We start from the raw sequence: 15,059 nt of genomic DNA, 5'->3' as shown, positions 1-15,059 counted from the left end.
CTCTTTTACTGCGACAACTGTCAGCCGATAGTAACATTGGCATCCGACCACCTATCCACACTCCTTTCGCTCAAACGACCTGCTGAAAAACGCACATTCATCAATTTAAAGAAGTGAAAGTGGGATGATTACAAAACTTATACTGACAATCGCTTTGCTGTCCTCCCAATCCCGACTGATGCCCATCAAGGGGAGCGTGCTTTCCGCAAAGTCATTGAATCCGAGTAGGCTCGTTTCATTCCAGCTGGAAGAATCACGGCAATCCGGCCACACTCCAGCGCAGGCGGCAACTTTAGCGAGAGAACGTGACCTTATAAGACATCACGATGCTGGCGTCCCCAAATAAGGGACATAAACCAATGCCTCAGACAGCTTGTGAATGAACAGTACGTAATGCATTCCACGGTTGACAAGGCCAGACGGCTGGCCAACAGAGGCGTACACAAGCTAAACTATTTGAAGCAGTAGGCCCAGACAACAAAGCCATGCCGATGCTTAAAAAACTTGTCAAAGAGAGATTTAAATATCTAGCGCATGTCTTCAACCTGTCTTTGTCCACCTTGGTCATCCACAAAAAATGAAAAATGACCAGGGTGGTACCGCTACTAAGGCCTGGAAAACCAGCCAAGATAGGAGAATCTTATCGTCCGATATCTCTCCTGTCGCCAGTAGCCAAGACACTTGAAGCCATTCTGCGTCCCCATTTCAGTGCATATTTGCGCCTTGCCAATAATCAGCATGGCTTTCGAAAACTACATAGCACTACCATCAACACGCAGATAAATTGTAAATTGAATCAAAAACCCCACCACAAAACAGTACTCTTAGCGTTTGACTTATCAAACGCTTTTGATATGGTCAACCACAGCAAGACATGGAAGGGTCCTCCCTTCTTCCAAGTTTCAAAAGGTGGACAGCAAGTTATCTCTCTGTGCGGCAGGCATCGGTGCAATTCAGGAACGCGACATCTAAACCCAGAAGAATTAAACAAGGGGTATCATAGGGTGGTGTCCTATTCCCGCGTTTGTTTAACTTCTACATGTCGTAGCTCCCTTCGCCACCAGAAAGAGTTGATGATTGCACGATAATGTGTACTCCCTGATTTTTCAGTTTTTTGCCGACTGCCGCGAATACTGATATTTTCACCGAACAAAACAACGGCGATCTTATTTACAACATGGACATGGCAAATGTCAACCATATTGGACATCCACGTCGATGGCATTACGCTACCGACTATCTTACACCGAAAAATACTGGGTGTGACGTTCGATCAGGATCTACATTTTGACGAGCGCGCAACTGCAGTTGTTCCTAAAATCCACAGCCGTAATAAAATCCTCAAATGACTTGCCACCAGCACTTGGGGAAAGACAAAGAGGCGCTCCTTACCACTTATAAAGCAATTGGCCGGCAGCTTGCATGATACGTGTCCGCGATATGGTCACCAACGCCTCTAACACCCTTTAACTCAGGTCAACCCGTGTTGAAACTGCAAGTTTCCTTTTATATGGTATGATGGTATGACTGGAAAGTTTTTCATAGGCCATCTTTCTCAGATCATGCGTGTATCAGCTTCAGCAGTCCCCCTGACGATTGTAGAGAAGGTAGGAAGTTTGGAAAGCCTCGGTCAACGGACTGGACCAAATTCCAGTACCATTTATAAACAAGACCAGGACAACCTAAAAAGTTGCCACTATTGAAAGACTGGAATCCAGTAACTTTCTATCAAAGGCGCTTTTGACTGCGCACAACAGAGTTTGCCCATAAGAAGATTCAGAGGAAAAGCAAAGCCGCCATGATGGAGCAAGGAACTGAGTCTTCAAGTCATATGTGTCGCAAGGACTACCGACCCATTAGCATAGGTTAGGTTAGGTTAAAGTGGACGCCTCCGCTGCCCAAGCGGAGACTCACGTAAGCCATTGTGGCGAGTTGTTATACCTCGACGAAGCCCTTCTATAGAATGTGGTTCATACATCCATAAAGCTAAACCAGTGTGCCTAATGTAGCGCAGAATTTCGTTTACATTTGCGGATTCTATCTCCGCAATGCACCCAAAGAAGTATGGAGACATCGGTACCTGGTCTTCGACATGACGGGACAAAAGCATAAATAATGCACTACGCTTTCTGCTGCGGCAGAAGTCATTTGTTTGCAGCCCCATCTGCACCCATAAAACAGTGACCTGTTAGAATACCCACGTCCAGCTTGGGCCAGATTCGCCTGGACAGCCTGCATGTTGGTTCCATGGCCCATCTCGCGTTAGTTTGTTCCGTGAACTGAAATCTCAGCCAGTGCTTGCAGTTATTCAGAGGACGATTCACCCTGCCAGCAGAGGTGATTGTGTGCGAGCTGGTGCCTTCCCTTGCTAGCTAATCAGCAGCGCAACTTCCCGAGATGTAACTGTGGCCTGGGAACCATATTACGCTCAGCTGAACTTATCAGCCAGCTTGTTTAGAGCTTCCCTGCACTTAAGTGCTACTAGTGACGTTGTATCACATTGCAGGGATTTTGTGGCAGTCGGAAAAAATGGAAACAGAGTTACTCACCGGGTTATTAATTATATAAAGAGAAGATTCCCAGATAGCTATAAGCTCACCTTTGCGCCTGGGGCAAAATATTTTTTTGGCGCCCAATATAATTTTATATATACATAATAAACCAATGAAGTCGTAGGGGGGGTGCTATAGCCCAAACGGCAATAACACAAAATTGTTGTTATTTCCCATTCAAATGAGAATTAACACAAAATTTGTAGGTTTGCTTTATTACCACTATGGAAAAACTCGAATTTTGGCTTATTGCTCAAATATACTCTTTTGTTACCAAATTTTAATTTAATTATTTATATTATAACCTTAAATCAAAAAAACGTTATGTCATGAATTTTTTGAAAAAAGCGCCACAGGCGAAATTCTGCGTAGAACACCTTTCTGCATAGGTGGCCTTCTGCGTAGAACACCTTTCTGCATAGGTGGCCTTCGGCCGCGCTTATAAAAAATAACCCTGGGCATGCCAAGTCCGGGTGTGTGGTATAACCGTGGCTACCCGCACGGTGATGTCCTTCTACGCAGAAGGGTGTACTACGCATAATAAAAATTAAAATTAAGATTTGTTAGATCCAATGCATTTTCCAAGAGTTCGCTAAGAACCAAAGGATGTTTGTCAGTAGCCGTCAGGGCTATGTCATCAGCATATGCAATGACCTGGCAGCCGGTAGACTGTAGGCTAGATAACAGAGGAGAAAGAACACCCCCTTGGGGGTGCCTCTGCTGACATACCTTGTTAGTGAAGAGTTGCCCATTTCGGAAATAATAGTTGTCCTATTTATAAGGTGGTCAACGAATTCCACAAGAGGCTCTTCTACTCGCAGCGAGCCCAGGGAGTTCGTAATCGCTGTTGGAACGTTGTTAAAGGCTCCTTCTATGTCGAGAAAAATGCCAAGCGTTAATTCGATGAAAGCAAGTTCCTTCTCTATCGTTGAGGTGATATCGTGTAAAGCTGTCTTTACGGACTTGCCTTTGGCTGTTGTAGCTATCCAGCAGTCTCTCTAAAATTTTTAGAAGGAAGGAGGTCAGAGTTATTGGTCTGAGATCCATAGGGCTGTTGCAGGATGTCCTGCCTCCTATGAGTATGAATACCACCTAAGCCTTGGTCCATTCCGTGGGGATATAGGCCAAGTTGAGGCATGCTTTGCAGATTTGAGCTAGTAGCGGACTTATAAGGTCGCTCGCTGCTTGTAATTCAGCGGGGTATATTCCATACAATCCTGGAGATTTGTAGGGTTTAAATAACTTGATTGCCCACATAACTGCTTTTTTGTTGACAATGTGGTCCAAGGGTCGAGACAGCCTTGGGTTAGATTGGCCTCAGAGACTTCTTCAATGTTATTTGTGAAGTTCTTCTAGGATTCCGTTTGGCTCTCTGGATTAACTTCTTAAAAGATTTTAAGGCGTCCCTGTAGGGGCACCAGATCCCTGTCTGTTTCGCCTGGTTAAAGAGTTTTCTGCTGTTTTTCCGTTGCCCGGAGATTTCGGGGTCCACCAATAGGATTTCTTTTTACCCCTTGTCTTAATTTCCAGGCATGCTACTGTGAAGGCAGCGTTACAAGATTTGGTGAGCCCCATACGAGGTAGTACGCGTTGGCGCCGGCCCCAATCACTATCGGGAGCCCTTTGAGCTGGGCTTCTCCTACCCGGTTTGCTAAGCCGATCCTGTGCAGAAATGGGGCGGTCGTGCGCAAAGTAGCCGGACATCAGCCAGAGAGTGCAATCCTGCAGCTCAAGGTTAATGCAGGTAAAGTCTTCATCACTGAAAAGAGACAGTAGAATATAAGATAGAGTTTGTTTAATCAGAATGTATGATCTGTTTCTACCTGTAACGGGCGGTGTCACCAGCTGGTAGTCCTCAGATTTAAGCCCACAGACTCTGGTACCAACGACCCAAGGCTCCTGAACTAGAACGACCGCCTCTGATGTTTTGCAGAGGCGTAAGAGTAGTGCAACCAAAGCTGCCTTGGAGTGGTGCAGGTTGACTTGCAGCACCCGCACTATAGTGGTTATGCTGTTTCAGCATCGGGTCCATCGTCTCCTGTTCCCTTTCTACGATTGTATCGTCGAAGTCGACGTCAGACGGATCGGATTGCAGGAGAAGGTGTTCTTCCATGCTGGTTAGGAACTGGCCTGCAAACTCAAATACTGAGAGTGTATCGCTCTCGGAATATGCAGCGCTGCGTGCCAATTCGATATCGGCCTCATGTCCACTCAAGGTGTTGCGTGGGGCCGGAAGATTAGCAGTGGTGGTGGCAGGTCCGCTGGAGGCGTTGCTCTCCTCCACCAGATTGGACGGAACCGGCACGCAGGTTGTGTTATCTTCTGCCTCAGAGCTATGCGTAACAGACCCACTCAGGGTGTTTCCTGCTGTCGCTTCGCCCAGAGGCGCAGGCTCCGCATGGTCCGGCTCCCCTCTCTGGAAGTCATCCTCTTAATTTTCAATGTGATGGAGCAGAAGCCATAGCTTAATACCCCACCACATTCGTCAAGCCAAGGGAGAGAAGCCTCGCTAATGAAGAAACCGACATAGCGTTGTTTCTCCTTTGTCTCGCCGATCCGGACTGTCCTCCAATCACTTGAAGGTAGTCCCGAGTTACATTGGGATATGGTCCTTAGAATTTCGCCAGGCTCCGCTAGCTCATCTGGGACCAAGGCCAAAGCCTGGCCCGGGCCACAGTTGCCCTACCGAGGCTATGGCGAGCTTATAAAGCTTACAAGAGCGCTCGTCGGCGCATGAAATCAGTTTTATCCTGTCCAGTGGGCATCGCGAATAATGCAAGCAGGCTCCGGATATTTGGCGATTATGTCTTTAAATACCCAGGGTGATGTTGGCCTTTGCCACTTCGCTGAAGATCTTGGTCAAGGCAGGAAGGGTGAAGACCAAAGCCTTGTGCCTCTTGGGAATGTTAGGGGCGATCGCTTGAGATCTTTGTCTCTTAAAACCGGCGCCTTCTGGTTGGACGGTGTGGTGGTAGAGGAAGCTGGCCCAGGCCAGATAACTTTTTTGCTCCGCCGTCAGCATATCGCAGGGGGAGTTGCCAAGTCTCTTTGCTATCTCGACGCCATTGCGTAAGTTCCGCTGGTTGCGGATCGAAAGGGGAACTCGTGGGTGCTTGGCTCGAGGTTCCTTAGCAGGGATCGAGACCGTACCTTTTCCCTTGGAGGACTTAGTCCTGCTCCCATCCTCCTGTTGACCGGTAGTGCTCAGCCGGGAGTTTGGGCTAGTTTACCGGCTGCTGCAGGTTTGGACTTGCCCTCAAGGGATTTAGTCTTACTGCTGCTAGCTTGCACAGGTGGCCGAAAAGGTTGTTGAGGCCGTGCAGGCGTAATCAGCACCGTCTGTGCGGTTCTCTATGGGTTGTTGGGTTTTTTAATGCCTGCTCCAGAAGCGGGATCTTTTCCCGTGCAGGGATCCAAGGCGGGGTTTTTATTTTTATTCATTAGTACTGGTTCATAGGTTGCCTACTGAGATGAGACCGTTCGGCAGCCGTAAGAAACTGTCGACTGCGGGAGAGCCCGGTGCCGCAGCAAGTCACCGCTACTCCCGGAGGTGGACTGGTATCCGGGAGGCTCAGTAAGGATACAGTCGGATACCCCTGACTGCAAACCAGCCAAAGGCCACGGAAGCGCTTAACACCCTATACTAGGGGGCCCTCATTTCAACTGGGTGTGGCCCGGTTCCCACAATGAGGCCATGTTTATAAACCACTTGCCGAAGCTATTAAGGAGCACTTTGCGCACTGCACTTTTGGTTGCGTTCGCTCTACTCTACAGCCACATATGCACGGCATTTTGAGAGTAACGAAGAAAAGTCATAAAGAACTAAAATATGCAGAAGCACTTATGCACAATTTTTTATATGAAAGTCAATAAACTTTATAATTTTTGACCATTCAAATATTTATTCAATTATAGTTTTTAAAGTCACTATTACACATTTTGCTGAGAGATCGTGAAATAAAGCACAAATATAAACATATTTATTTGTTTCATTGATTTCCCGAGTCGATGAGATAAATGAAATTTACTTAGAGAGCAGTGTAAACACGCCTGCACACCACGACGGTATACCTTACCTTGTAATATAATTCCTCATTTCTGATAGCCTATGGGCCAGTACAAACTAACCTCACCTAAACGCCATCTCGATGTCACCCTGCACTTTTTCCGCACTGAATACTTGTTTGTCTGGAAAGAAAAAATCCCGTTCTTGGGACAAGGAAAGGAATTTTTATTGTGTTTGGTTGATGATTGAATTAGGGTAAATCCTAACAGTTTCACAACTACATAACCAATCAATTAGCGGACCATATCCAGCTGAAATTTCAATGACTACGAACTAAAAGTAAACTTTAACAAGGCTTTGATCAATTAAACTTTATAGGCCTGCACTATGAAATCTTAAATGTCTTTTCGCTGTTTTTACATTTTGTTGCGAAATATCCCTCAATTCGTCTAATTTCCAAAAATTTGACATCTCTTAATCAAGATGTTAACATTGTGAGTTTTCGTTAATCTCTTTTTTTATTGCAGAGATGTTCAAGCTGTTGGACGTGGAGGTATTCCCATTGCTGGAACTGCTGGATACTGCGTTGGATGCTTAAATATTCCAGGTATATTTAGGCATAATTCTGCTTTAAAACACATTTATGATTAATTATACACTTCGGGATATTTATGCCTAGATCATCCTACTATGGATACCATATCAAACAGAAATGGCCAATCCTATTTTATTAATACATATGGATGCGTTAACCGCCCATTAGTCTTTACATAGTATAGACCTGACTTGATTCTCACGGTTCTATTTAATGAGTTTTGCAGGTAAATGATTAGCCAACACTTAGAAACACTTAAGTAGTCTGTTGATTTTTCTAATGAGTTTCTTTTTAAATGCGTAAAAAAGTATAATGTAGTCTCGACCCCATTCACATCCGTTGAAACCAGGCGAAAGCTTGTACTGCAGTTAATTATGCCGCTTATAACTTATATGGTAAAATGGACTCAGTGTCATACAACAAAGTTGTTGTAGCGTTACGTTTAAAGGATTGGTAGATATGATCAATTATCTGCCTGGCGAACGAAAATTCTTGGCTGCACCCTTGGAAATTATCTAGCCGCCAGGAATTGTATTTTTATATACCAACTATTATTGTGGAAGACACCAAATTGCTTACTCGAAAAGTTAAGACCAGTGAGATGACTGAGACATCAGAGTCTGGTCGTACCATCGCATAATTACTTAACCCCACCTAGGCTATTTTTCATTAGCGCTGTTAGATTATGGAATTCAATCTCAGATAATGTGAAGGCTGGACTAAATAGATTCAACTACAGGGCACTAATACTCAAGTCCTCTATAAAAACAATGTAAGGGTGTTTCCTATTCCTTCCTATCCCCTCTTCATACTTTGATTTCGACTATCTTCACTTTTAAGGTATAATTTATTCTAAATTTGTTACTTAGTTTTAAGTTAGGTCATATATGTTTGTACTATGTTGCAGACGTTGTTCTTCCCTAACCTTGGTCTATCTGCATATCTCCTAAGAATTTTTTACCTCTTACCTCACCTCCATCCAGTTCTAGTCCCAGTCCCAATCCTACTTCCAGTCGGTCCCTGGTCCATTTCCAGAAAAAAAAAGTTTCGTAAATACTAATCTAGGCAAAGGTCTACCAATATAACAAATTTTAGGCAAATCAAACGATTAATAGCATTTGTTTGAATAGATCGGTCCCTGGTCCACTTTCCGAAAAAAAGAATAATAATTCGTAATCTAGGCAAAGGGCTACCTATATACCGAATTTCAAGCAAATCGAACTATAAACAGAACTTGTTGGAATATATCCGTCCCTGGCCCAAAGTGTCGTGAATACGAATCTAGGCAAAGGGCTTCCTATGTACGAAATTTCAAAAAGGGGGGGGACATCAGAATTCGTTTTAGAGGTATGGTTCCTTCGGCAAAGTTTCTTATTTTGATCCCTAGAATATGATTTTCACAGAGCAATGGGCGATTTTTTTGCCTCTCCACAAATCGACAAATAGGTATGAAAACTACTCTGTACTAAAGCACTCATCAACAGCTTTCATTTGTTATCCATATTGTATAAACACTTTCTAGGGGTACCCGGTCCATGTTTTGGCCTCAATCTCGAGACCCTAGTCACCAATAGGTATGAAAACTACCCTGTACTAAAACACTCATTAACAGCTTTTATTTGTTATCCATATTCTATAAACACATTCTAGGGGTACCCGCGTCCACGTTTTCGCTTATATCTCGAGACCCTAGTTACCCGCGGGTACGAAAAACACCCAGTATCAAAGTACTCATAAACAGCTTCCATTTGATACCCATATTGTACAAACATATCCCAGGATTACCCAGGTCCACGTTTTTATCTCAAGACCCTAGCCATAACGGGATAAAAATTATCCCATGTCTGTCTCCTGGTTCTAAGCTACTCTTCTACCAATTTTGAGACAAATATATTCATCCGTTCCTTCCTCTTCAATCACCCTTTATCTATTAAAAAAAGCGCATCAAAATCCGTTGCGTATTTTTAAAGGTTTAAGCATTCAAAGGGACATAGGGACAGAAAAATCGACTTTGTTTTATACTACATGTACATCCATACATACCTATAAACCTACGCCCGAAGTTAAATAACGCAGCGAATGCTATATATGTACGTATGTATGTGTCGCATTATGCCTTACTCAAAAGCAATTAGCGCGCACAGTTCCCAGCGAACAACCACATACGCATTTTTTGGTAAAAATGTTACTTTTGTTTAAACAATTTGGCTGATATAAGAAAGGAATCCAAGTATTTTTTTGATGGAGATCGAAGGTAAATATATCAAAGTCTTACTTAAAAGTAGAATTTTTTAAATCCATCCATCCGTTTATGAGTTATAGCTGTGTAAACAAAAATTTTATGATTTTTTACTACATTTTGGAAATTCGCCACCCCCCCTATAATATATACCTTCAAATTATACTAACTGTACCATCTCACGTAGCTAAGCTTTCAAATGCAAAAAACAGTTTTAAAATCGGAGCATTCTGTGTGAAGTTATGTGCGTACATGTCATTTAGCGACTTTATTTTATAAGATTTATAGAAGGTAACTTAGTTAAAGTACTTCTAAAAGACTATACCTGGGGTCTGGTCCGATATGTCGAAAATTTAAATGTCGAAACTAAAAATGCCGAAAAAGAAAATGTCGAAAACCAAAAATGTTGAAAATTAAAATATCGAAAAATAAAATGCCGAAGAAAAAATGTCGAAACATTGTAATGAATGATGTATCAAATTCACGCGAATTTTACACATCATTCATTACATTGTCTCGACATGTTTTGTACACATTTACTGTTTCGTAGGAAGTATTTTCTTTTCTGCTTTGCACATGGTTGTTCATGTAAATGCTCCAACTAAATATATGCGAGCTAACGGTAAACCTAAATATGCACAACAAACCATCAGTTTTTCTCAGTAAAATCAGCTTAATTAGTACTGAAAATGCAACAAAACCTAAAAAGTACATCAAAAGAGAAAATAACGCATTCGAAATATTCTTGATAAAAAGACAGAGTCTACAAAAATTGAAGCTTTGAGAAATTTAGCATATTCCAATGCGCTATGCTAACGCATCCGTAATTTATTTGCAACTCTAGATACTTCCATATATTTATAGTTGTTAAAATGTAACTTTGAAATAAATTTAGTTTGTTTAGTATATCCGAAATTATGTTATGTAATTTGTGTCTTTAATTTGAAATTAATGAAGGCAATTTTCCGTTATAACCAGAAAATTCAACGTGCATTTATGTATGAATATACCGTGTAGAGTGAACCAAATATTTATAATAAGCTATAAATTTTGGCAAACAATTTTCGAGGTTTGATAAATTTTTGTGAGTTAAGTATAACTCTTTAATTTTTTTCTTTTGTATTTTTTATTATCTAGTATATACTATATATGAATACTATTTCCAAAAATTACGTTGTTGTGATTAGGAAACAGATTTTTTATATAGGTGCCGTCTTAACGCCACCATTCATTTTACAAGTATAGTTTTTTTTTGATGCTGTCATAATTTACAACCATGATAATAAGACACTGCTTTAAATTTTTTTGGAGTTTTGATTTAAGTATACCAATTTCGACATTTCCGGCCATTTTCGGTCATTTTTCCTTTTTCTACATTTTTTAATTCTATAAAAAAAACGATTCTGAAGGTTTCTGAACGTTTTCTGAAAGAAGTTAAAGGAATTATTTAATACTGAAAACGCTTATATATCGTTTCCCAAAGTAGATAAGCTACTTGTAAAAACCTATATAGAAGCACCTGTTGTGAAATATGAATGGAACATTAGTTTACATACATAATAAGTTTATTGAATTATAATTTTCAAAGGATAAAGATTTTTTGGTAAAAATGTTACTTTTGTTTAAACAATTTGGCTGATATAAGAAAGGAATCCAAGTATTTTTTTGATGGAGATCGAAGGTAAATATATCAAAGTCTTACTTAAAAGTAGAATTTTTTAAATCCATCCATCCGTTTATGAGTTATAGCTGTGTAAACAAAAATTTTATGATTTTTTACTACATTTTGGAAATTCGCCACCCCCCTATAATATATACCTTCAAATTATACTAACTGTACCATCTCACGTAGCTAAGCTTTCAAATGCAAAAAACAGTTTTAAAATCGGAGCATTCTGTGTGAAGTTATGTGCGTACATGTCATTTAGCGACTTTATTTTATAAGATTTATAGAAGGTAACTTAGTTAAAGTACTTCTAAAAGACTATACCTGGGGTCTGGTCCGATATGTCGAAAATTTAAATGTCGAAACTAAAAATGCCGAAAAAGAAAATGTCGAAAACCAAAAATGTTGAAAATTAAAATATCGAAAAATAAAATGCCGAAGAAAAAATGTCGAAACATTGTAATGAATGATGTATCAAATTCACGCGAATTTTACACATCATTCATTACATTGTCTCGACATGTTTTGTACACATTTACTGTTTCGTAGGAAGTATTTTCTTTTCTGCTTTGCACATGGTTGTTCATGTAAATGCTCCAACTAAATATATGCGAGCTAACGGTAAACCTAAATATGCACAACAAACCATCAGTTTTTCTCAGTAAAATCAGCTTAATTAGTACTGAAAATGCAACAAAACCTAAAAAGTACATCAAAAGAGAAAATAACGCATTCGAAATATTCTTGATAAAAAGACAGAGTCTACAAAAATTGAAGCTTTGAGAAATTTAGCATATTCCAATGCGCTATGCTAACGCATCCGTAATTTATTTGCAACTCTAGATACTTCCATATATTTATAGTTGTTAAAATGTAACTTTGAAATAAATTTAGTTTGTTTAGTATATCCGAAATTATGTTATGTAATTTGTGTCTTTAATTTGAAATTAATGAAGGCAATTTTCCGTTATAACCAGAAAATTCAACGTGCATTTATGTATGAATATACCGTGTAGAGTGAACCAAATATTTATAATAAGCTATAAATTTTGGCAAACAATTTTCGAGGTTTGATAAATTTTTGTGAGTTAAGTATAACTCTTTAATTTTTTTCTTTTGTATTTTTTATTATCTAGTATATACTATATATGAATACTATTTCCAAAAATTACGTTGTTGTGATTAGGAAACAGATTTTTTATATAGGTGCCGTCTTAACGCCACCATTCATTTTACAAGTATAGTTTTTTTTTGATGCTGTCATAATTTACAACCATGATAATAAGACACTGCTTTAAATTTTTTTGGAGTTTTGATTTAAGTATACCAATTTCGACATTTCCGGCCATTTTCGGTCATTTTTCTTTTTTCGACATTTTTTAATTCTATAAAAAAAACGATTCTGAAGGTTTCTGAACGTTTTCTGAAAGAAGTTAAAGGAATTATTTAATACTGAAAACGCTTATATATCGTTTCCCAAAGTAGATAAGCTACTTGTAAAAACCTATATAGAAGCACCTGTTGTGAAATATGAATGGAACATTAGTTTACATACATAATAAGTTTATTGAATTATAATTTTCAAAGGATTAAAGATTAGATTATTGTTTTGGTCTTGTACGCTTAATATGTAGTCGTGAGCTTATTATTATTGTTTGGGTATGGGAGAGTAGCCAGTAACTCTCAATACCAGGTAGGGTAGGGATTGAGAATACATTCAGAGGGTAATGACATCTATCTCCTCCGTACGCTGATGGATACATTTTTTTTATGCACAACTTTCCCTAGGCATGGTTCTTTTTTTGTTGTGTGTTACGACTTTCACCTTTAGATTTTTCATTTCCCTGCTGTAAGAAGTCCGTCCGTTTCTACTATGCTAGTTAATAGAGTAAATAACGAAAACAGGCTGTGTAATTTTTGTTTCTTGGATTTTGACGCTTTGTCTTTAGGCGGTTTAGTTCGGCGTAGTACATGAAATATTGTGGTTATATATAGATGCTTATACTAGGGTGGATCGCAGCAGGAGCCCCGACCTCCCGAGTGACTAAGCCCGGTTAACGCAAGCATGCACGCCCGCTCCGAGCGCCCTAGTGTCAGCTGAAGGCTGAAGAAGCAGTATTAATTAGTTATATATAACAATGAATGGCGCCCAGCGTGGGGCCCTCGATTTCGTGGGTACCCGAACAATAACGCTTTCTGTTTATCAGTGTCAAGTTTTGGAGAGCGTTGAAATTAGGTAAAATGCGAATGTTGTTTTCCTAACCGCAATCTTTAAAACTTAGACGAAAATTTCTTATTTGGATTTTGAATTCCAATTGGTTTTCATTTGGAATAGAGTTGAAGTAATATATGTTTGTTACACTCTACCAGTGAATCCGTTTTGGATTCAAAACTTCTCGACCTGTTCTACTTTTATAAACATATGGTTGGCTTTGGATAAGTTGAGTGTTTGCAAATAATAGCAGTTAGCAAAGATCCAACGTGCATGGCCCCGAAACGTGATATTTAGAATATTACTTTTGGAGCTTCCAATATTTTATTTTTTTTTTTCAATGCTAGTTTTGACGAGTGACGGGATTAGTTTGGATGCGATTGGTCGTTCATCTAACCAACTCAGAAAAGTTAGTGAATTCTAGCCTAATGTAATTTCTGGTATTAGCGATATTGGAACAAGGTTTACTTAGTTTTAGATAGTATACCTTGCCAGTTGTTATCCCCGAAATATATGTAGGAGTTCTCCCTTACCCTTTTCGCATCATTAAAAGCGTGTAGGTTAGACTGGGTCGAAAAAAAAGTTGCTAATATCCGCCCCTAAATTTTGAAGATTATGTTGAGATGGTTTCGGAAAAATTTTTTTTAATTTTTTTTAATCCTTCGAAATACAGCTGAAATGGTTTTTTCGTTGTAACTTGGTTATTTGACGTCCGATTTTTATAATCAGTTGAGCAGAGCTCACAGAGTATATTAACTTTGATTGGATAACGGTTGGTTGTACAGGTATAAGAATCGAGATAGATATAGTCAGTATCGAAAAAAAAATTCGATTGAGCCATGTCCGTCCGTCCATCCGTCTGTCCGTTAACACGATAACTTGAGTAAATTTGGAGGTATCTTGATGAAATTTGGTATGTAGGTTCCTGGGCACTCATCTCAGACCGCTATTTAAAATGAGCGATATCGGACAATAACCACGCCCACTTTTTCGATATCGAAAATTTCGATAAATCGAAAAAGTGCGATAATTCATTACCAAATATGGATTAAGCGATGAAACTTGGTAGGTGAATTGAACTTATGACGCAGAATAGAAAACTAGTAAAATTTTGGACAATGGGCGTGGCACCGCCCACTTTTAAAAGAAGGTAATTTAGAAGTTTTGCAAGCTGTAATTTGGCAGTCGTTGAAGATATCATGATGAAATTTGGCAGGAACGTTACTCTTATTACTATATATCTGCTTAATAAAAATTAGCAAAATCGGAGAACGACCACGCCCACTTTTAAAAAAATTTTTTTTTTTAATTCAAATTTTAAACGAAAAGTTAATATCTTTACAGTATATGAGTAAATAAAAGAAAATTTCAAAATGGGCGTGGCTCCGCCCTTTTTCATTTAATTTGTCTAGGATACTTTTAATGCCATATGTCGAACAAAACATTACCAATCCTTGTGAAATTTGGTAGAGGCTTAGACTCTAGGACGATAACTGGCAAAATCGGTTGAAGCCACGCCCAGTTTTTATACACAGTCGACCGTCTGTCCTTCCGCTCGGCCGTTAACACGATAACTTGAGCAAAAATCGATATATCTTTACTAAACTCAGTTTACGTACTTATCTGAACTAACTTTGTATTGGTGTAAAAAATGGCCGAAATCCGACTATGACCACGCCCACTTTTTCGATATCGAAAATTACGAAAAATGAAAAAAATGCCATAATTATATACCAAATATGAAAAAAGGAATGAAACATGGTAATTGTATTGGTCTATTGACGCAAAA

At 39.5% G+C, this 15,059-nt stretch overlaps 1 protein-coding gene across 8 annotated transcripts in view; it reads left to right on the top strand.

Annotated features, from left to right (window-relative positions):
* Positions 1-15,059, top strand: part of Pfas (phosphoribosylformylglycinamidine synthase) — a 679,058-nt gene that overhangs the window by 276,378 nt on the left and 387,621 nt on the right. For all 8 annotated transcript variants that reach the window (XR_010949589.1, XM_067765957.1, XM_067765960.1 and 5 more), the window contains exon 4: positions 7,086-7,165. Coding sequence is in view for 7 of the 8 variants with exons in the window: in XM_067765957.1 (XP_067622058.1) it covers positions 7,086-7,165 (80 nt within the window). In the remaining variant the exon portion in view is untranslated. The remainder of the gene's footprint in view (positions 1-7,085; positions 7,166-15,059) is intronic.

This window comes from Eurosta solidaginis, chromosome 2 (genome assembly GCF_040869045.1).
Source record: "Eurosta solidaginis isolate ZX-2024a chromosome 2, ASM4086904v1, whole genome shotgun sequence".
NCBI lineage: Eukaryota > Metazoa > Arthropoda > Insecta > Diptera > Tephritidae > Eurosta > Eurosta solidaginis.
The sequence above is the reverse complement of the archived record's forward strand: the minus strand, read 5'-3'. Positions and strand labels throughout refer to the sequence as shown.